Source organism: Salpingoeca rosetta, assembly GCF_000188695.1.
Source record: "Salpingoeca rosetta unplaced genomic scaffold supercont1.2, whole genome shotgun sequence".
In the NCBI taxonomy this organism is placed as follows: Eukaryota; class Choanoflagellata; order Craspedida; family Salpingoecidae; genus Salpingoeca; species Salpingoeca rosetta.
In genome coordinates, this window is record NW_004754932.1 from 1,519,603 (window position 1) to 1,539,453 (window position 19,851).

Consider the following 19,851-nt stretch of genomic DNA (forward strand, 5'->3'; position numbering starts at 1 on the left):
GCTTGGGTGTGCTTGCTTTTTTTTTTTGTGTGTGTGTGTGTGTGTGTGTGTGTGTGTGTGTGTGTGTGTGTGTGTGTGTGTGTGTGTGTGTGTGTGTGTGTGTGTATGTGTGTGTGTGCGTGCGCGTGCTTGCTTGTTTTTTTTTGTTGTGTGTGTATATGTGTTGTGTGGTTGTATTTGCGTTGGTGCTCCTGCCTTGCTTACTTGACAGTCGATTGCAAATGGTGTGGTTTGCACTCAGAACAAGCACAAGCACAAGCACAAGTCGAGAACAGCTACAACGAACGAACGAACACACACACACACACACACACACACACACACACACACACACAAAGCAAGTGCAAGAACTAGCAAACAGGTCAACTTGCGTCAAGAACAAGACAGGCAAAGTAGCAACATCAAGCTGAAGGCATGTGGGCTGCCCACCAGCTATTATCCTCCTTCTCCCCCCACCCCACCCTAACTCACTGATTCACGCACGCAACGCAACTCCACTCAACGCAGCCCCACCGCCTCCCTCGCGACTCTTAATCCAGTTATGTGCTTACACCACAACAAAGTCCACGCCTTCACCACCATCGTTGTCAGTATTGTGTTGGCGATCACTCAACACAAGCACAGCCTGCTGCTGCTCTTGCTGCTGTTGCTGTGGTTGCGGTTGCTGCTGGTGTGGTTGCTGCTGTTGCTGTTGGTGATCACGTGCACCGTGCGCATCAGCTGTGTGATGATCAGCAGCCATCCAGTGGCCAACACCAGTCATGGGCGTGCTTGTCGCATACCCTTCAGCTGCCACCGCGCCAGTAGGCGGCGACGCAATGTCACCCGCTGCCACATGTGGCAGTGTCGCTGTTGGCGCTGTGCTGGGGAACGAGGCCACAGGCGCTTCAGGTGGTGCTGTCGCGGACACGTCATTGTGCGGTTGTGTTAACACACCCACGTGGCCGTTGCTGTGATCAACAGTCGCAGGGTGTTGCTGTGCCTGTGCCTGAGGTGCGGGCAGTGGCACAAAGGCGCCAGTGTCCGCGGCTGGTGCAGGTGCCCGACCATTTGTCGGTGTCACCACCCGCACGTGCGACAGCGTAGCGGCGTCGCTGCCGCCGTTGACTGCATGCGCGTATCCGTTGCCATTGCCAGCGCCTTCACCGTTGCCATCAAGCGTGGTGGTGGACGATGCCACCGTTGGGGAAGCAGATTCCAACACGCGCATCTCGTGGTCCCCGACAACGAAGAAGTCCACTGCCTCCGACGACTCGCCAAACTCGCGCTCCAGCTGCGTGCGCCGTCGCGAGTGGTGGTGGTGATGGTGGTGTTTCCGCGGCGTGGGCAGGATGACAGCCCGTGCCCCGCGCATGTGTGCAACATCACCGGCACTCAGCGTGTGGCGCAGATCACCACCCCCGCCAGCGTGCACGTGTGACGTGTGTTTGCGGCCGCGGTGCATGTCCCTGCCACCCTGTGCGTCACCGCCCACCGCCTCCGTGCTCTTGTACACGCGTCTCGACCGCTCCGCCAGCGGCGACGGGTGCGTGGGTGTCGTTGTCCCCACGGTGGCAGCCCCTCTCGTTGGCACATGCTGCTGCTGCTGATGATGTTGGTGCTGCTGGTGCTGCCGGTATGAGGGCGTGATGCTCTGCTCCTGGCTCGTGCCACTGCTGTCCCCAGCCCCGTCAACGCCCCCACGCCCCCGCACGTGCGCGTGCGTATGAGCGCCTGCTGTGCGGAGCGTGCCTGCTTGCCCTTCCCGCACTGTCCACTGCATGGGCTGTGCTCGCATGCTGCCATGCATATCCAGCAGTGATGTTGTGCGCAGCGGCGTCAGCTCTCCGCTTGCTCCCGCGTCGGCGTGCGCGCGTGCATGGTCGTGTGTGTGTGGGGCGACTTCAAGCATCTCCTCAGATGCCTTGTTGTCATCTGTTGCGGCACCAGCTGCCGTAGCGCTGCCATCATAACCACCACCACCACCACCCTGACCGTCCTGACCATCCTGACCATCCTGGCCATCATCATCATCATCATCATCGTCACCACCGCCCAAGGTGAGGACGAGGCCGCTTCGAAGTTCGCTCGAGTCAAAGTCGACTGGCGTTGCTTCGCGCAGCGGCGCCAGCGGTGTACGCGATCCGTCTGTTGGCGTGTGCAGGGATGACACGGGCGCACTCTCCGCTCGGCGCGGGCCACGGCGCGGCCGTAAGTGGTGCGGAAGTGCTGCAGGGGCAGCCTGCTGGTGGTGGTGGTGAGGGTGATACTGGGGATACTCGTGGCCGTGGTCGCCGTCATGGGGAACAACAACGTCGCTCGCTTCAAGCTGCTGCTGCTTGTGCTTACGCCGCCGAGCACCACCACCACCTACAACAGCAGCAGCGGCAGCGTCGGTGTCGAGGTGCGCATTGTCCACGTCCTCCGCAACGCTGCCGAGATTCGGGGCGCGGGCGAGACGGCGGCGCGGATTGCCGCTCGTGTGCGTTGCGCCCTCCATGCTCAGCTGCCGGGGCAATTGGGGTGTGTGTGTGGGGGGGGGGGGGGGACACAATGGTCAGTGAGGACATGTGCGGAGGATTGTTGGTTGTTGTTGTTGTTGTTGTTGCTTAAGTTGTTGTTGTGTGAAGGTATGTGTGCGTTTGCATTCCAGTTGGGACCACATGAGAAAAATCAAGCACCACAGAGAAGACCGTGAAAGTGGAGCACACCGCAATATGAGGAGGGGCGTGACATCTGTATGCCACCGACCTTGGTCATGGATGGAACGGAGGTGACGGTGCGAAGTCCCGGTGTCTCAACTGGTGCAGCGGGATCGTTTCCTGACATGGTGAAAAGATTTTTTTTGGGGGGGGGGGAAGGATTAGGTGAGGGATGCATCGTGTGGCATTGGCGCACGCAAGAAGCAACGTGCAAGGTAAGGCAACACTCACACATGCATACACACACATGCACACACACAAGCATACACACGTACCAAAAGTGTTGACGGATTCTGGGATGTTTGGCTGCGACGTGGCTGTTGTTGCGTCATGACGCCTTGATGTTTCATCAACGCTCGCGTGCCTGCTGCGCCGCCGCCACCAGCTGTGATGATGGTGGTCGTGACCGCCATCGCTGCTGGCATCGTGCGACTCGCCACGGTGGAGGAAGCTGAGCCAGCTCGAGCGGTGGTGGTGCGGGTGGTCGTGGCCAGCTGGGCTGTTGCTTCGCGAGTCGTGGCGGCTGAGGTGCAGGAAGTGGAGCCAGCTGTAGTGGTGGCGGTCGTGGTGGTGGTGGTGCTGCTGCTGGTCGTGTGGACGATGACGCCGCACATCCAGCGCATGACGCAGGCGGCTGCGGCTGTCGGTGGTGGCAATATTGTCCAAGGTTGTGAGGGTGTGAGGTGTTTTGGTCGGGGAAGAGAGCGCGGTGAGAATCGACAACAACCAATGTGCGCGTGTATGTGCGTTGGTAGCAGCGCATGCGGCAGGACACCGGGGAGATGTCACACACACACACACACACACACACACACACACACACACACACACACACACACAAAGTGGCATCCACATCACAAGGCGGCACGATCATCACCTGTGTCCGTCTGCCTCGTCCGCTTGGAACTGGAACGAGGTGAGGTCGGTCTGTGTTCCTTGGGAGACGAAGAAATCCTCCTCTTCCTCCTCTTCGACCGTCAGCAGCGATTCAAGCAGCAGCATCGAGCCAAGGACACCTGCACACACACATACACACGTACACACGTACACACACACACACGCATACACATACACACACATACACACGTACACACACACAAACAATAACCAAAATTGCAGCATCAAAACGAAATGTTGAGTGTCACAGAGAAAAAAGAAAAGAAAAAAAAACAGCATATGAAAGTCAAGAAGAGCAGCACCACCACCACCAGCACCAGGACCAGTGTTGCCGCTGCAAGTGCTTACATGCGAGGATGGGCATGAGGGAAGCTGGGTCGAGGTGATGCGACACAGTGTCACCATCTACCGTCGAGTTGGTGGCTGCCGTGGCAACTGTCGTCACAACACCGCCGCCGCCACCGGCAATGGCATTCATAAACATGGACGGCACCGCGTTCAAGCCATAGTCACCATCACCACCATCGCCGTAGGCACCAGCACCAGCACCGTCACCGACAGCAGCCGCAGCAGCGAGTGCGGCGGCGTCCATGGTGGTGGCCGGGGCAGGGGCGAAGTGCATTGAAGCGTCATCCCCACCGTCAGCAAGGCTGCGCTTGCCTTTGCTTGCGGTGTCGTTCTCGTCCACGAGAAGAGCGAGCGGAACAATGAGGAGACTCAACACGGCCTCCACTCGGAGAATGTCGACCCGCGTTGTCTTGCGCCCGCACAACTGCAGCGGTCGCATCTTGTGCAGCAGACTAGACACGTTCATGGTGAAGAGGGTGATGCCAAGCGGGCCCGTCAGCGCCCACGCGTACACGCGCTTGTAGTCCTCCGGGTGCGACGCATACGAGATGGCAAGCTTGATGCCAACCGCCATCACCAGCATGCCCGAGGTGATGACAAGATGCAGCGAGTCAAACACAAACGCGAGCAGCGGAGAGTGGTCGAGCGCATGCTCTTCCGCGCGTTCGTCCAGCAGGTGTTGGGACTTGAGATGAAACTTCATCAGCCAGTACACGAGGAGAAACGCACACACGACGACAACGTAGTACTCAACGTCACGCATGTGCTGCGCCGAGGCAATGGAGAGGATGGACTCGCCAAGGATGAGCACAACCCAGAGCTGGTTGCGCTCGAGCAAGTGCGCGGTGTTGACGGTGAGCTGGTACTCGTGCGGGGTGAGCAGTGCCAGCGGGTACATGATGAGTTCGGCAACGGAGGCGGTGATCCACAGCACAATCGCTGCGGTCGCGTGGTTGGCGGCGGCAGCGGCGAGGAAGAGGCACGAGCTGATGGCGAAGATGATGAGGTACTTGCGCACCATGGCGCGTGCGAGCGGTATGCGCCAGGCCACCACCAGGTACACGCAGAGGAAGGCCACGCGGGTGAGGCAGAGGGAGCCAAAGATCATGGGGTCGTTCTTGCCAAACCCGCTCTCGACCACGCCAACGCTGGGCTGTTCAACCGCGTGGATGGCGTGCCCAAGCGTGCCCACCATGATGAGGAAGACCAGGGATGACAGCGGCTGTCCGAGACGAAAGCGCGTCAGGAGGATGTTGGTGTGGAACCTGCAGCAGTGTTGCGATTGAGGGTGTGAGTGTGCGTGTGAGTGTGAGTGAGTGTGAGTGTGAGTGTGTGCGTGAATGTGTGCACGCGTGCATATGTATGCGTGTATATGCCTGCGCGCTTTCGTGTGTGCGTATGCCTGCGCGCTTTCGTGTGTGCGTATGCCTGCGCGCTTTTGTGTGTGCGTATGCCTGCGCGCACACTTTTGTGCATCAGGTGTGCATGTTGCGCGCATCACTTGTGGGTGTGGATGGGTGTGTGCTTTGTGTTGATGGCTCACCATGTCAGCCAGGCTGTGGCGAAGATGACGAGGGTTTCGCCGAGACGGCGTGCGGTGAGGTCGGCCTTGAGGAAGTACCCCAGGTCAATGCCAATGGCAACGAAAATCTGGTGTCGTGGGCAGTGGTTGACATGTTGTTGTTGTTGTTGTGGTGGTGGTTATTGTGTGAAGGTGGAGATGAGGCACCGCAAAGATGCAGCTGGATGCAGGTGCATGCTGTCGGATGCTGTTGAATGCAAGCGCCATTTGTTCGTTCACACACACACACACACGCACAGGCAGACACGCGCACACAGACATACACACGGACACAGGCACAGACATACGGACACGCAGAAACACAGACACACACACACCAGGTCGAAGAAGAGCTCCTCGCTGGAAACTTCAGAGTGCTCGTGGAAAATGTGTTCTTTGTGCTTGGAGTGCTTGAGATGGTCCGGGTGCACCACCTCACGATGGATGCGCACGAGCCGTGCAAGAAACGACTTCCACGGAGAAAGGTCTTTGGCGCTTCCTGCCCCGGTGCTGGTGCTGTTCTGCAGCTGTTCCTCTTTTTTCTGCTGTTGCTGTTGCTGCTCCATTTGATTATCTTGCTGCTCTGGCGATGGCAGCTGCAGCGGGTCGCTGCCCGTTGTGGTTGTGGCGGGCTCAGACATGGCTGAGGGCACGGTTGCCGTTCGTGTCTACGAGTGGCGCTGCCGCAAGCTGCCGGCCCTTTGGGCGCGAAAAGGGCCCGTTGCTATGAACGAAGAAAAGCGAGCACCAGTCGGGCCTTGTGCCGGCAAGGAAGGGAGGTAAAAAAGGTGTAACGGCAAGGGAGGGGACCCACAAAGGAAAAGCACGCTCACGCCGTGGCGACTGCTATGGACACGATTTGACGCGCAAGCACGCGGGGTCAAGCGATGCGGCCCAAAGCCACAATCCCAATGTATGTGTGCGTGCGTGCGTGCTTCAACAACAGAGAGCGCGGGTACGATGTGCGGGGGACACACAGCCAGCCCTGTTTGTTGTTGATGATCGTGTGTGTGTGGGGGGGGAGGGGTGAGACGGGCAGTGGGATGAAGCAAACACGTGTAAATTGATGTGATGTGATGTGACGAAAGAGACCTTGTTGTTGTTGTTGGAGTTGACGAGACGCACAAGCAGACACACAAGCAGACACACAAACACACGCCAACAAAGGCAAACACAACATGCATGCGCCGTGCGGTATGTGCATGCAACACACACCTTGATTGTCCTTCTTCCTCCTCCACAAAACAAAAGCCGCTGTTGTTTTGTGCGCGTCGCCCGGCTGCGATGTTTATTTGAAATCTTCACTATTTTTCCACAAGCTTGTGTAACCAGAAGAACCAGAAGAAGAAGAAGAAGAGGAAGAAGACAAGGCAAGCAAACAGCACGAGCGCCACACCACAGCACCCCCCACGACGACGACCACCACCACCACTACCGCCTACCATCAAGCCTTCGTGTACGTGCAACTGTGTGCATACATACACGTGCATACGTACGCGACAGCAAAGGGCCTCTGAAGCGTTCCTCGTCGCGTAACGAAAGTTCACCGTCCAGAATCGCAAGTTGCGCAAGTGGTGCATCGGCGCTGGATCTTGAGTGATCCAGACACCCAATTGCAACTGCGTCAGTGGTTCCTTCCTCTGTGAGCCGGAGTACGCGGCCATTGAACCCTCTGCTTTGATGGCGCGAGCATTTACGGAAATCCCTTACGATGACATCGAGTTCTTGGAACTTGTCGGGTGAGTCAAACTTGCACACAGTGACGAGATCGTGTGTGTCTGTGTGTCTGTGTCTGTGTTCTTGTGTGCGCGCGTCTGTGCGTCTGTGTGTGCGTCTGTGTGTGCGTCTGTGTGGGTGTGTATGCGTGCGTGCATGCATGTACGTGCAGTTGTGACAAGATCGCGAGCAGAATGTTGCTTCTCGTGCTGTGCACACTTGCTTTCAAGTTGGTGTGCATGTGGTGCTTCCTTCTTGTCACTCACCATGACACGTTGTTTCCGACATGGTTGCGATCCCATCCCCCCCCCCCTTGTGCAGCGGTGGCCGATTTGGATCAGTTTACAAAGCCAAGTGGCATGACAAGATAGTTGCTGTGAAGAAGACCCTCTGCTTTGACCAGGAGGTCAGGCGTGCTGTTTTACCCCATTCGTTTGTGTGTGTGTGCGTGTGTGTGTGTGTGTGTGTGTGTGTGTGTGTCGATTGTTGCTTGCTTGCTTGCTTGGGAATGGATGTGGATGCGTGCATTGGTGTACAATCATGCTCTGCTTGCAGTTGGTGTGTTGTGTTTGGTGTGTTGTGTAGTGTTTGTTTGGTTGTGTGTTTCATTCTGCTCACGTGATCGCTGGTGTGCTTCCTGTCAACCTGCACAGGCAATGCTGCTGGCGTCTCTCCGGCATCGAAACATCATCACATTCTTTGGCGCGTGCACTGCAGCACCAAACAGTTTCCTGGTCACCGAGTACGCCGAGCACGGCTCCCTCTACAACTTCCTCGAAAGTATGTGCTGCTCCTTGTCATCCAATTGCGCACATGCATGCATGCATGCATTGTGATAATTGCCACTCATCCTTGGTGCCAATGTGCACATGTGCTCGTACGATGGTCATCTCTATGGCATGATCACGGACACACTCACATGCTGCCACTCACGCGCTCCCACTCACACGCGCTCCCGCTCACGCGCGCACACACGCACGCACTGACGCGCATTGCTGCAAAGACGTGGAGACGCTGGAGGTCCACCTGATTCGCAACTGGCTGGTTGACATTGCGCGCGGCCTCCGCTATCTCCACCACGAGGCCCCGAAACGCATCATCCACAGGCACGTGCACACATGCATGGGCAGCGGTGTGCTCGCTGTTGTATCAAACATGAGAGTGGGAGGGTGGGTGGTATGGGTCGATGTTTTGTGGCACTGCACACACACACACACACACACACACACACACACACACACACACACACACACACACATACATGCCCCGCATACACAATTCGCACACACATACACACAATTCACACACACACACATACATGCCCCGCATACACAATTCGCACACACACACACACAATTCACACACACACACAACACACACACAACACGCAACAAACACACACGCCGACGCCACCCGCAACACATGCAGGGATCTGAAGAGCCTGAATGTGCTCGTGTGCGAGGACGAGCGGGAGAATCTCGTGCTGAAGATTTGCGATTTCGGGTCGAGTCGACAGGTCAGCCGCGACACCAAGTCTGTCACGTCAGCCGGCACCGTCAGCTGGTGAGGATGTTTGCTCCCATGCGTGCTCACTGGAGAGGGTGTTATAATAGATGTATTCATGTCGCAATTGTCCACCCAGGGGTGGGGCTTTGTGGTTGATGGATTTCAATGTCGACTGTCAATACTTCCACCATCACCCCATCTGTTATCATATCTCATCATCACCACCACCACCACTGCCATCAGGATGGCACCAGAGGTGATTCGCAACGAGCACGTGACGGAGAAGTGCGACGTGTGGTCCTTTGGCGTCATTGCCTGGGAGCTCGTCACTCTCGAGGTCTGTTGCCACCTGTGCCGACCTTGGTAGTGGTGGTGGCGTTGTTGCTTTGAAGTTGGTGTGTGCCATGCTGTTCTGTTGCCTGTCGTGACATGTTGTTGTTGTTCCATTGGCATCCACGCACGCTTGACGCTTCTTACGGCTCGGCTCACCCGTTGTCCCCACCATCCCACACATCCTCAACCACCCACCACCACGCCTGCGACCAGGTTCCGTATGCGGGCATGGAGCCGTACTCTGTTCTCTGGCTCGTCGCCAAGCACGGCATGAGTCTTCACATCCCACAGACGTGCCCAAGCAGGTGCTGTTTGCTCCCGATGCGCCATGATGCGGGGGGGGGAACTGTTGTTGTGGTTGATGTTGTCATCGGCCCAGTGTTGTGAGCTGCGCCTGTGGGACATTGGTTTGCCCGTGTACGCAATCACACACACACACACGCACACGCACACACATACACACACACACACTAGGCTGTCTGATCTGATGAAGGTGTGCATGGCCCAGAATCCCTGCGACCGCCCGACATTCGACACCATCGTCCGCTTGCTCGACGACATGCGATCCGACGGTGCGAACGATGATGATGATGATGATGATGATGATGATGATGATGATGATGATGATGATGATGATGATGATGATGATGATGATGATGATGATGATGATGATGATGATGATGATGATTGTGGTGGTGGTGGTGGTGGTGGTGGTGGTGGCAATGATGAGATGATCGTGGCGGCGGCGGCGCTATGCGTCACAGCACGTTTGTTTCCATCTCACCCCTCACACACACACACACACACACACACACACACACACACACACACACACACACACACACACACACACACACACACACACACACACACGTACAGCGGGAGGCGGCGATCCGACTGCGGGAAGAGGCGCTGCGCCTTCAACTCCACAGCGACAGTTTCATCGCCAACCAGGTTGCCACGCCAAACACCCCGCACCAGGATGCGCTCATGTCCAAATTCTCGTCAGATGTGCCCGCACGCTACTGGAACACAGAGCAGGTGGTGGCGTGGGTGAGCGTGCTGCCCGACGGCCTGTCGCAGTATGCGGACGTGTTTCGGGACAATGCCATCAACGGCGAAGTGCTCATCAAACTCACGGACGAGGCGCTCATGAACGCTCTTGGCATGAAGCCGTTTGGACACAGGTCAGCACGCACACATGTGACGGTGGTGGTGGCGGTAGTGGTGGTGTGGATCGTTCGTGTGTGCGCATTGGAGAATGCACATTCCATATTGTTTGTTTGTTTGTTTGTTTGTTTGTTTGTTTGTTTGCTTGTTTGTTTGTTTGTTTGTATCTGTGTGATTCGCACAAGCAGGCATACATTCACCCCCACACAACACCACCACACCACCACATCTGCACTGCACATCACCTCCACACCACCACGTCACATCGCAGGTTCCGGTTCCTTGAGCTGGTGCGCAACATCCAGAAGTCGTCGGAGTTCCCGCCGCTGTCGTCATTGGCCAACGACGAACCGATTGTTGTCAACGAGGATGTGATTGTGTCGTTCATCTACATGTACAAACCAAACCCAGTCCGGGAATCGTTTGAGTTTCTCCTGCGCCCAGAGCAGGAAATCCACCTCGCCTACATCCAGCAAGTGCGTCTTGTGTGTGTGTGTGTGTGTGTGTGTGTGTGTGTGTGTGTGTGTGCACCGTATGTTTTTATCATCATTTCACATGATCTTCACTTTTATTCTTGAACACACACACACACACACACACGCACACACACGCACACACGCACCCGCTCACGCTCAATCGATTTTCACCTTTCTTTCTCACCCGTTACCAACTCCTCCCCCTCCTCCTTCTCGCCTTCCATCCACCCTCTCTCTCTCTCTCTCTCTCTCTCTCTCTCTCTCTCTCTCTCTCTCTCTCTCTCTCTCTCTCTCTCTCTCTCTCTCTCTCTCTCTCTCTGGCCCAAGGTTGAGTTTGTGCTGTCTGTGCCCACGCGGCCGGAGAATGAGCTGCAGGTGTGTCGCAATCCGCCCTTTGAGTACTCGGGAGCGTCGCCACCAGCGGGCGAGAGGGCAACGCTGATGCTGCGCATCACGTACCAGACCCGCCTCTTCCGCCGCAAGACAACAAAGCGCACATTCTCCATTGACGGCAACGCCAGGATGGACACCTTCTCGGAACGCCTCCTCCCAAAGTTTGCCCACCTGCGCGTGCAGCCAGCTTCATCCGCCCGCTCACAACAGCAGCAGGCACCCTCGTCGTCGTCGTCGCAGCAGCAGGCACTGGCAGCCATGTCCACGGCATCCAGTGCGTCCGACACAGCGACCACCCTCTCGCGCGCCACATCGTCAACAGCGCCAAAGGTCCCGTCATCGCCAGGGCCACGGCCAACAGGCGGGATGGTGCTGCGCAACGACAACCCTTGGTTCAACGCTGCTGCCCGCCAGAGCCTCGCCTCAAACCCACCGCGTACGTCCTCCGTCAAGGGCAAAGGCAAAGGCAAGGGCAAAGGCAAGGCTGCCACCATCCTTGTTGGGGCCCAGTACCCTGTCCTGCCTGGCCCTGGTGTTGGCGTCAACTACCAGCTGCGCCAGCGATCAGACTCGGCCACATCAACAACCAGCGCCGTCTCGTACCGCTCTGTCTCCCGTGAACCGTCAGCAACATCGGCTGCACAGCGCACGCGCGCGCGCCGCGCAAGCAGCTCTGTTGTACCTGGCGGCGGCGGCGGCAGCAGCAGCAGCGGTTTCAACGGCAATGGCGTCGCGACTGTCGGTGGTGGCGGCGGCAGCGGCAAGAAGCGCCAGCCCATGTCACCAACGCAGGCACGGCGCGCTGCTGCTGCTGCTGCTGCCCAGACAACACCAGGCAGCAGGCGAGGTGGTGAGGTCAGGACGAAGAAGGGTGGCGGTGGTGGCAGTAACGGCACGCAATTGCGGTCTGAGAGCAGCGGCGAGTGGCAGGTGGTGTCGCGCAAACTGCGACGCGGAACAATGGACGGAACACAACAGAAGCGCGGCAGCGCAGGGAGTGTGAACAGCAACACCAGCGGTGGCGGCGGTGGCGGTGGTGGTGGCTCGTCCCGTCGTGGACGTGGGCAGCAGGGGCAGCAGAAGCAGAAGGGTCAGGGTACAGCGCGGAGCAACAGCAGCAAGCCAGGGAGGCGGAAAAAGAGATAGCGACACTGATGGCAATCTGGCGTGATGGATGGTGCTTCGCAGGGGTGGTGTCGTGTCCGTTGTTACCATACTGTTCGCGATGTGAAGCAGTGCGTGAACGGTAACAAGTGTGCGTGCGTGAGCGTTACTTGTCGATAGCGGGTGGTGGTGATAAGACGAATTTCGTTTGCCATTTTGTTTGTTTGTTCACTTGTTTTAGAAGAAGAATAAGTGAGAGTGAAGTGAAGTGAAGTGACACGCAGCACATGTGTGTGTGTGTGTGTGTTGTGTAGGTTGTTGTGGTCGCTTTTCTTTTCAACCACGTGGCGTTCTGCTTGGCTCGTTGTTTTGGCTCGTTGTACTACCATATGCTTTCATTTCGACTTTTAGGTTCATTCTGTGTTTCGTTTGTGTGCGTGCGTGCGTGTGTGTGTACATGCAAGTGGTTTGACTGTTGGATGCGCAGAGTGCTGGGCGTTTAGTCGTCGGCTTTGTACACATGTGTGGTGACCACAAGAGCCAGCACTAGATAGAGAAAATCAAACCACAACAAGAAGCCAATGATGAACACACTGGCTTGTGGCGACTTTGCATAAGGCACAGGGCGAGGAAAGGAAATTGGACACACACACACACACACACACACACACACACACACACACAATATCACGCGAAAGCAATCATGGCCGTGGTGGTTGTGTGGTTGGGGCAGTAACGCAGTAGCAGCAGTGCGCACAAACAAGAGGCAGAGGAGGAGGAGGAGGAGGAGGAGGAGGACAGAAGGAGAAGGAGGAGAAGAACAATCAATGAAGGAGGAAAGCAGAACAAAGCAAAACAAAGCAAGCAAGGCAGTCAAAGCAGCAAAGCAAGCCAGCAGCAGAGAGGGAGCGAGCAAGCAAGGGGTCAGCATCAAGTTCAATACGTTGTGTTTTGAGAACACGGTCAACAGAGTCGGTTGCTTGGATGCATTATCATCAAGCCGGGTGTGCAAACACGCTCATGCGTTGCGGCAGCACCTGCGCATACGTGCGGTTTGTTTGCCTTGTGTGTGAGATGATCAATTCAACACGCGCCACAACAGCAATCAAAGACATTGATTGTTATCGGGAGCACATCACCACGCACACGCACAGCTGCAGACTGTGGTATGCAGACACACACGGACACAGGCACAGCACAGACAGACACAAGACAGAGAAGCACACGCACACACACTCACAGACACACGCACAACACACACACACACACACAGAGACACAGACACAGCACAGACATACGCACATTCACAGGCACACACGCACACTCACAGACACAAAACAGACAGACAAACACACGCACGACCGCGTCACCTTGACATGAACGGCGGCCGGGTCGACAGGATCGCCATCAATGTTGAATGGGATCCTCTCTGCTTTGCTGCCTTCAGCCGGCGTCATCCGAAATTCAGACGTGATCACGGTGCGCACGTTCTTGTGGTCGCCCAGGTACTTGCCCTTCTTCAAGCTCATGGCCGCGGCAACCGTGCCCGTGCGCGAGTGCGTGTCGTCGATGAGGGTGAGCCCAATCATGCCATCGTCTGGTTTGATACCGCGGCAGATGGCGTGCGCAACACCGAGCTTGTCCATGTTTGCCGCAATCATGTTCACAATCCCAATCTGAAGCGCGGGGAGGCAAGGCGGCGATGGGAGAGGGGAAGAGGGGTGGGGATGAGGAGAAGGCGGTGGCATTTGTGATTGCGGTGAGACAAGCTTCGTTTTTGGGAGCAAAGGGGTATCGTCGTAGTTCGGCAGGATCGTTGGAGCACGACGGTTTGAGCCAACGATCGCCATCAAGCAAGCAAGCAAGCAAGCAAGCAAGCAAGCAAGCAAGCAAACAAACAAACAAGCAAGCAGACGCTCACGTCTTCTGCGATCCATTCATTGGTCTTGGAGTCGAGCCATTCAAACTTGCACTTGCACACAATCGGCCAGTCCTGACACCACGTAGCATCGTTACGACCGTGGTGAGAAGCGGAGACACGAGGCAGCGGCTGCGCTGGTCTTACGCGCGCAGGAGTGTACACGCATGCAAGAACAAGTGAAACAAACACACAAAACGAGCAAGCGCAAACGCAAACGCAACACGGACGAGAGAGCAGCAACAAAGCAAACAAACACACAAACAAGCCAGCGAACAGAGCGAGAGGGGCGGCAGAAAGGCCACCTTGAGCAGCGTGAGGAAGCCTGCGACATCGTATCGGATTTTCTTCTGCCCAGGCATCCAGCGCAGGTGTTGCGCCCGGGCTGTGCACGCACCAGTCAAACCCCACCCAATACAGCTCTGTGACCAGGCAAAGCAAGCACACACAGCAAAACGTCGGTGAGTGGGTGGAGACATGCACGCGCGTGTCATCGCCCGCGTGAGTGCTTCGTACATCAGCACAGCTGCATCACAGCGTGCATGCGTGCGTGCGTGTGTTGTGCAGTGTCTTGCTCTGTTGTAGCACTCACCAGGCCGTAGATGTGCTCGTTGGTGGCGGGGTGGGATGGACTTCCGTACATATCATCCTCAGGAGCAGCAGTGCTGTTGCTGCCGCTATCGTTATTGGCATTGCTTCCGCGCGAGAGCACCACACCATCAGCCGCAAGTGTCACCACGTCAATGTCATCTGAGCTGTCATCATCGTCGCCATCATCGTCGCCGCCACCATCTTGGTTATCGTTGCTGTTGCCCACACTGGGTGGCTTCACTGTGCTCTTTGAGAGGTGCGTAACCATGCTTGGTTTGCGCTGCATGTGAATGTCAAGCACGTCCACACGCCTCGTGGCCCCCTTTGCAATGGCCAGAGCAGCGCGGCTGATCAGGCTGCGCCGTAGAACGCAGCCGTGGTGGTGGAACGTGGTGGTGGGTGGAAATGTAAAGGTGTGGAGGTGTGGAGGAAGTGTGTGGTGAGGCATGACCCAGAAATAAAAGATGTTGAACGGAGATATGACACGACGTGTCAGCCGGGAAAGTCCCGATGCCAGCACACGCACACGCACGCACGCACGCACACACACACACAGAGACACACACACACACACACATACACAGACACACGCACGCACACACACACACACACACACACACACACACACACACAGCCGGTCGGAAGGAAGGCGCGTACTCGTTTTCGGAGGGAGCAACGTTGTTGTCAAGTGCGTGCGCCATTGCATTCGCTGTTCCAACAGGAACAATTCCAATTGGAAACGTTTTTGCCCGCTCGTCAGCGCGGTTCATCAGGCCCGTCATCACCTGTTGTGTTCGTGAATGTCAGAGGGTGTGAGCGTGTATGTGTAAGTGTGTACGTGTGTGCGTGAGTGTGTGTGTGTGTGTGTGTGAATGAGTGTGGCTGTGCGCGCGCATATGTGTGTGTGTGAGTGTGCGTTTTATCATCAAGGAGGACACATCCTTCTTCTTTTGCGGCCGAGGAAACCAGAATGACAGCCACAGCAACGGTTGACTCGCGCCACACCCAACATGGCACGTTGCCGCACCTCCGACACCAGCCCGTCGCCGCCACACACAGCGAGCCCGTCCAAGGATTCCAGATCTGCAACGCGTGGAGGAGCAATGATGGCAATGGGTGGAATGAGCTTCCAAAACAAAATATTGTGTTTTTTTTTTTGGAGGGGGGGGGACGGCGCACGCCAGCAAGCACTCAAAGTGACAAACAAACACGCATGCACGCACGCATGTACTCTCGCACACATGCACGCACGCACGCAAGCGCTGGCATGCGACACACCAAGGTTGGAGACAAAGTGGGTGGCGTGGCCTGCGTATTCTGTTGGAATAATGTCAAAGTCAATCTGTCAATGCAGCACAACGCAGCAGAGACGAGGCAGCGTGAGAAGCGCGATACGCGCAATTAGTATACACACAGCGGGTTGTCATGTGTGTGTGCGTGTGTGTGTGCGTGTGTGTGTGCGCGTGCGTGTGCGTGTGCGTGCGTGCTTGCATGCGTGTGTGCATGTGTGCGTATGTGCGTGTGCTTGCATGCACCTTTGCGAGACGGAGAATGGGGCCGACGTGATGCTCCGCGATGATGCGACCTTGGCTGTGAACACATGCGCATGCGAGTGTGTCACGTGAGTCGTGTGCAAATGGCGAGTGCGTTAGGGAGCGCTGACGTAAAATATGCACCCATGGAAACAGGAAAAGATGCACACAGAGAAACAGGAGGTCATACACACACGCACACCCAAACACCGTGCGCATGCCACGCTCGCCCTCTCCACCCAAACGCTTGATATGCCCCCCCCTCTCCAGTATGCATACCCTGCGCCAGAGACTGGGTTGTAGAGGACGAGAATGCGGCGGTGGGCGGCCGTCGTTGCTGTTGACGACAGGCGCGACTCCCGCATCGCAAGCCGCTGCAGTGGTGGTGGTGTATGGGGGGGGGGAAGGGATGGCATGAGGGTGGCTCATGCAAGCTCAAAGACATGGGTACACACACCATCACACATACACATACACATACACATACACATACACATACACACGTCAACACGCCAGGTGTCGTGATGCGTGGTGCAAGGTGACGTACAGCTGCCTGTCTCAGGGTGCTCTTCTTTGCGCGGAGAAGCACACCTGCCTCCTCGTGCTGTTTAAACTCGTCGTCCACCTGCAGCGTGGCCACGGCAGTAAGAGAGGCAAAGGTGTGTGTATGTGTGAGAGAGAGAGAGAGAGAGAGAGAGAGAGAGAGTGTGTGTGTGTGTGTGTGTGTGTGTGTGTGTGTTGTGTGTGTGTGTGTGTGTGCGTGTGTGTGCGTTGCGGCCGGGGCAGCAACCTCACTCACAATACACACGCCACACATACGCACGCACACATACACGCCACACACACACACACACGCACACACGCACACACGCACACACGCACACACGTACCATGTGCTGAATCTCGTCAGTGAGGCCGTCCTGTGCGCTACCGCCCTCGTCGCTGGTGGTGGCGGATGTGGTGGTGGCGGTGGACGGGGTGCGGGCACGACTTGGCGACGGCGAAACAGAGATGACGCTCATGCGCTCGTCAGCGTCGTCGCCGTCCTCCCCAGCCTGCCCAGTAGGGGTGTTGTGTGTGTGTGTGCGTGTGTGCGTGTGTGTGTGTGTGTGTGTGTGTGTGTGTGTGTGCGAGTGTGTGTGTGTGTGTGTGGCAATGGTGGCAATGGTGGTTGACGTGTGAGTTTGACACACATGCACGCACACACACACACACACGCACGCGCGCACGCACGTACGCACATGCACGTCGTTGGCCATGTAGACACAGTCAGCAGTGCCTGCTGTTGGCTTATGCGAGCGTTTACCTGTGGCATGGAGCTGAAGGCAAGGCTGTAGAAGAGGCAGGCGCCCTCAAGCTGCGCACACAAACCAGAGAGATGTTGGTCCGCAGTCAGGACAGCGGCATCAGCGGCAGATGGAAAGACAAAACGTCGCGCTGCTCAGGCAGTGCACACATACACATCAAATCACACACGCATGCACACACAAGAATAAGCAGACACTTAACACCCCCCCTCCAAGCGAGCAGCAGCACCTGGTTGACCCAGGTCTGGGCCTCCTGCGGCGTATCACAGACGAGCCAGAACTTTCGCTTTGCCGTGACAATCTCAAAGCACGCGTCCGGCTGGGCGGATTTAGGCCGGCTGCTGCTGCTCGCCCACGCACACTGCACAGCGTGCGTGCGTGCGTGTGTGTGTGTGTGATTGGGAGCAACAGAGGTGCAGTGTGTATGTAGGTGGCGACTTGCTTGTGCGTATATACGTGCTTGTGCTTGTGTGTGTGTGTGTGTGTGTGTGTGTGTGTGTGTGTGTGTGTGCGAGCGAGCAAGTGTGTCCGAACCTCCTCTGGGGGCTTAATCTCCTGAATGTGGCGCACGTGCAAGCTGCCGAGCGGCTGGTCGAGCGAGGACTGGTCCTTTGCGTACAGCAACATGCCCTGCGCCGTCAGAATGAAGAACCGCCGCCGCCAGTTGCGGATCTGCAATCGCGTACGCACGCACGGTGTTGCGTGCCATGAGCGAGTGACTGATGGAAGACAAGCTGTGTGGAGTTCACGACTTCAACTCTATGAACTACTTCAACTACATCAAAAAAAAAAAAACACACACACACACACACACACACACACACACACACACACACACACACACACACACACACACACGCACGCACACACGCACACGCACACACGTGGGGTTTCGGCTTACCCTGCCGCCCATCTTGGTGATCCATCCAAAGTGCAGCGCTGCGTCAAGCAGGTCCTTGCCCGCCGCTAAAGATGCGCGCGTAAGATTCCACATGTGCAGCCAGGGTGGAAAGGGTACACGTTACAGAGAGTGACAACACGTGTGAATCGGTGAGTGGGCGATGACGCAATTAGAGCACACACACACACACACACACACACACACACACACACACACGCATGCATGCACGCACAGTGGGCCTCGGAGCCATCGATGGTCGTTCGTCGTTGTTGCCGTGCATGCTTCCGCACCCTCATGAGCTGAATCATCGCAGCGCACCAAGCCACACAGCATCGCGGTGAGCACAGTGTGGTGGGCCGTGGGCCGTTCCATGCACGTGTTACTGCCACTGCTGTTGTGAACAAACAAGAACACAACAAGACCGACGGGGGCAAAGCGGGCAGTGGTGTGTGGGTAACACACCTGCTCCAGCCATGGGATGTCGTCGCCCTTTGCCACCAGGTAGTACGTTCGCTTCGGCGTCTCAAGTTCAATACACCTGGCGATAACAGCGACACAGAGTCAAGGTGACCGGACGTTCTTGTCTCGTTATGCAACAACCATGGCAATCGTGCGCACACGATAACCACGTCATGCAAACACGGACACGGGTCCACCCGCGCGCAACACACGCACACGGACACGAACACGCATGTGCACACTACACACGACACACAAACTACACACTACACACTACACACACACACACTACACAACACACACACACTACACAACACACACACACGGACACACACGGACACACACACACACACGGGGCACACAATACATCAACCGAAATACACAATACACCAAACGCACACCTTCATTGACACACGGACACGCAGCACACGCACAAAGCTTCCACGCAGCAACACCAATGCTACCTTGCCATCATTGGGTCAACGGACTGCGGTGGGATGACGCTCTTGGCAGCCCATTCCTCCAGTTTGCTCTCACGGATGTTGGTGACTTCCGTCAGGTCAATGACGTCCAGAAGCGTGCGCGAAGGAGGGTTGCCTTTGTAGTACTGGAGCAAGCCTCTGGCGTCCAGCACAAACCATCTGTTCTTCCACGTCTTCACCTGCAAGCCAGGCAATCGACGGCCACCGCGTATCGTCGTGAGCGCGCACAACCAGCAACAGTGGACAACAACCACAAACACGGACACTGGACCACACACTCATCGATTCACTCCAACAACAACAGCCAACGACCCTGTCACTTCCTCTTCCTCTCTTCCTCTCCTCCTCCTCTCCCACTTGGATCCAAGCCGCATCGGTTTTCACGCACGTTTCCGCCACGCTTCATGAGTGGCCCCTCGCACACCACGGTCTCAAACCGAGCGCTTGGGGTGCTCATGGTTGCTGGAGTGGGGTTG

At 56.7% G+C, this 19,851-nt stretch overlaps 3 protein-coding genes across 3 annotated transcripts; 1 reads left to right on the forward strand and 2 right to left on the reverse strand.

Moving 5' to 3' along the window:
* Positions 1-312: 312 nt before the first annotated feature.
* Positions 313-6,590, reverse strand: PTSG_00901 (uncharacterized protein). Its single transcript, XM_004998313.1, has 7 exons — positions 5,826-6,590; positions 5,470-5,576; positions 3,927-5,191; positions 3,559-3,697; positions 2,957-3,321; positions 2,731-2,801; positions 313-2,485 (listed from the first exon to the last, which is right to left on the reverse strand). Exons 1-7 carry the CDS (start codon positions 6,126-6,128, stop codon positions 548-550), a joined length of 4,188 nt encoding a protein of 1,395 aa, XP_004998370.1. The 5' UTR covers positions 6,129-6,590; the 3' UTR covers positions 313-547.
* A 207-nt stretch (positions 6,591-6,797) lies between these two features.
* Positions 6,798-12,755, forward strand: PTSG_00902 (TKL/MLK protein kinase). The gene is made up of 11 exons (XM_004998314.1): positions 6,798-7,226; positions 7,525-7,609; positions 7,857-7,983; positions 8,207-8,309; positions 8,632-8,766; positions 8,953-9,046; positions 9,256-9,347; positions 9,517-9,799; positions 9,922-10,229; positions 10,484-10,688; positions 11,016-12,755. Exons 1-11 carry the CDS (start codon positions 7,168-7,170, stop codon positions 12,225-12,227), a joined length of 2,703 nt encoding a protein of 900 aa, XP_004998371.1. The 5' UTR covers positions 6,798-7,167; the 3' UTR covers positions 12,228-12,755.
* Positions 12,756-12,828: 73 nt separating this feature from the next.
* Positions 12,829-19,851, reverse strand: PTSG_00903 (uncharacterized protein). The gene is made up of 20 exons (XM_004998315.1): positions 19,764-19,851; positions 19,358-19,554; positions 18,897-18,972; positions 18,667-18,733; positions 18,435-18,499; positions 18,068-18,205; positions 17,763-17,894; positions 17,533-17,583; positions 17,117-17,281; positions 16,774-16,851; positions 16,506-16,600; positions 16,230-16,284; positions 15,973-16,036; positions 15,722-15,777; positions 15,352-15,479; positions 14,696-15,050; positions 14,409-14,525; positions 14,107-14,178; positions 13,556-13,861; positions 12,829-13,222 (listed from the first exon to the last, which is right to left on the reverse strand). The coding sequence occupies exons 1-20, from the start codon at positions 19,830-19,832 to the stop codon at positions 13,181-13,183; spliced, it is 2,328 nt and encodes a 775-aa protein (XP_004998372.1). The 5' UTR covers positions 19,833-19,851; the 3' UTR covers positions 12,829-13,180.

Excerpts from the sequence above, each read along its gene's own strand:
- PTSG_00901 (XM_004998313.1), bottom strand. The coding sequence starts at position 6,128 with ATGTCTGAGCCCGCCACAACCACAACGGGCAGCGACCCGCTGCAGCTG. Across the intron at positions 5,192-5,469 it reads GCCACAGCCTGGCTGACATG|GTTCCACACCAACATCCTCC; the intron begins GTGAGCCATCAA and ends ACACTGCTGCAG. Across the intron at positions 3,698-3,926 it reads CCTCATGCCCATCCTCGCAT|GTGTCCTTGGCTCGATGCTG; the intron begins GTAAGCACTTGC and ends GTGTGTGTGCAG.
- PTSG_00902 (XM_004998314.1), top strand. The coding sequence starts at position 7,168 with ATGGCGCGAGCATTTACGGAAATCCCTTACGATGACATCGAGTTCTTG. Across the intron at positions 7,984-8,206 it reads CCTCTACAACTTCCTCGAAA|ACGTGGAGACGCTGGAGGTC; the intron begins GTATGTGCTGCT and ends ATTGCTGCAAAG. Across the intron at positions 9,800-9,921 it reads TGGCGGCGGCGGCGCTATGC|CGGGAGGCGGCGATCCGACT; the intron begins GTCACAGCACGT and ends ACACACGTACAG.
- PTSG_00903 (XM_004998315.1), bottom strand. The coding sequence starts at position 19,832 with ATGAGCACCCCAAGCGCTCGGTTTGAGACCGTGGTGTGCGAGGGGCCA. Across the intron at positions 19,555-19,763 it reads TCATGAAGCGTGGCGGAAAC|GTGAAGACGTGGAAGAACAG; the intron begins GTGCGTGAAAAC and ends CCTGGCTTGCAG. Across the intron at positions 17,895-18,067 it reads AGATTAAGCCCCCAGAGGAG|TGTGCGTGGGCGAGCAGCAG; the intron begins GTTCGGACACAC and ends CACGCTGTGCAG.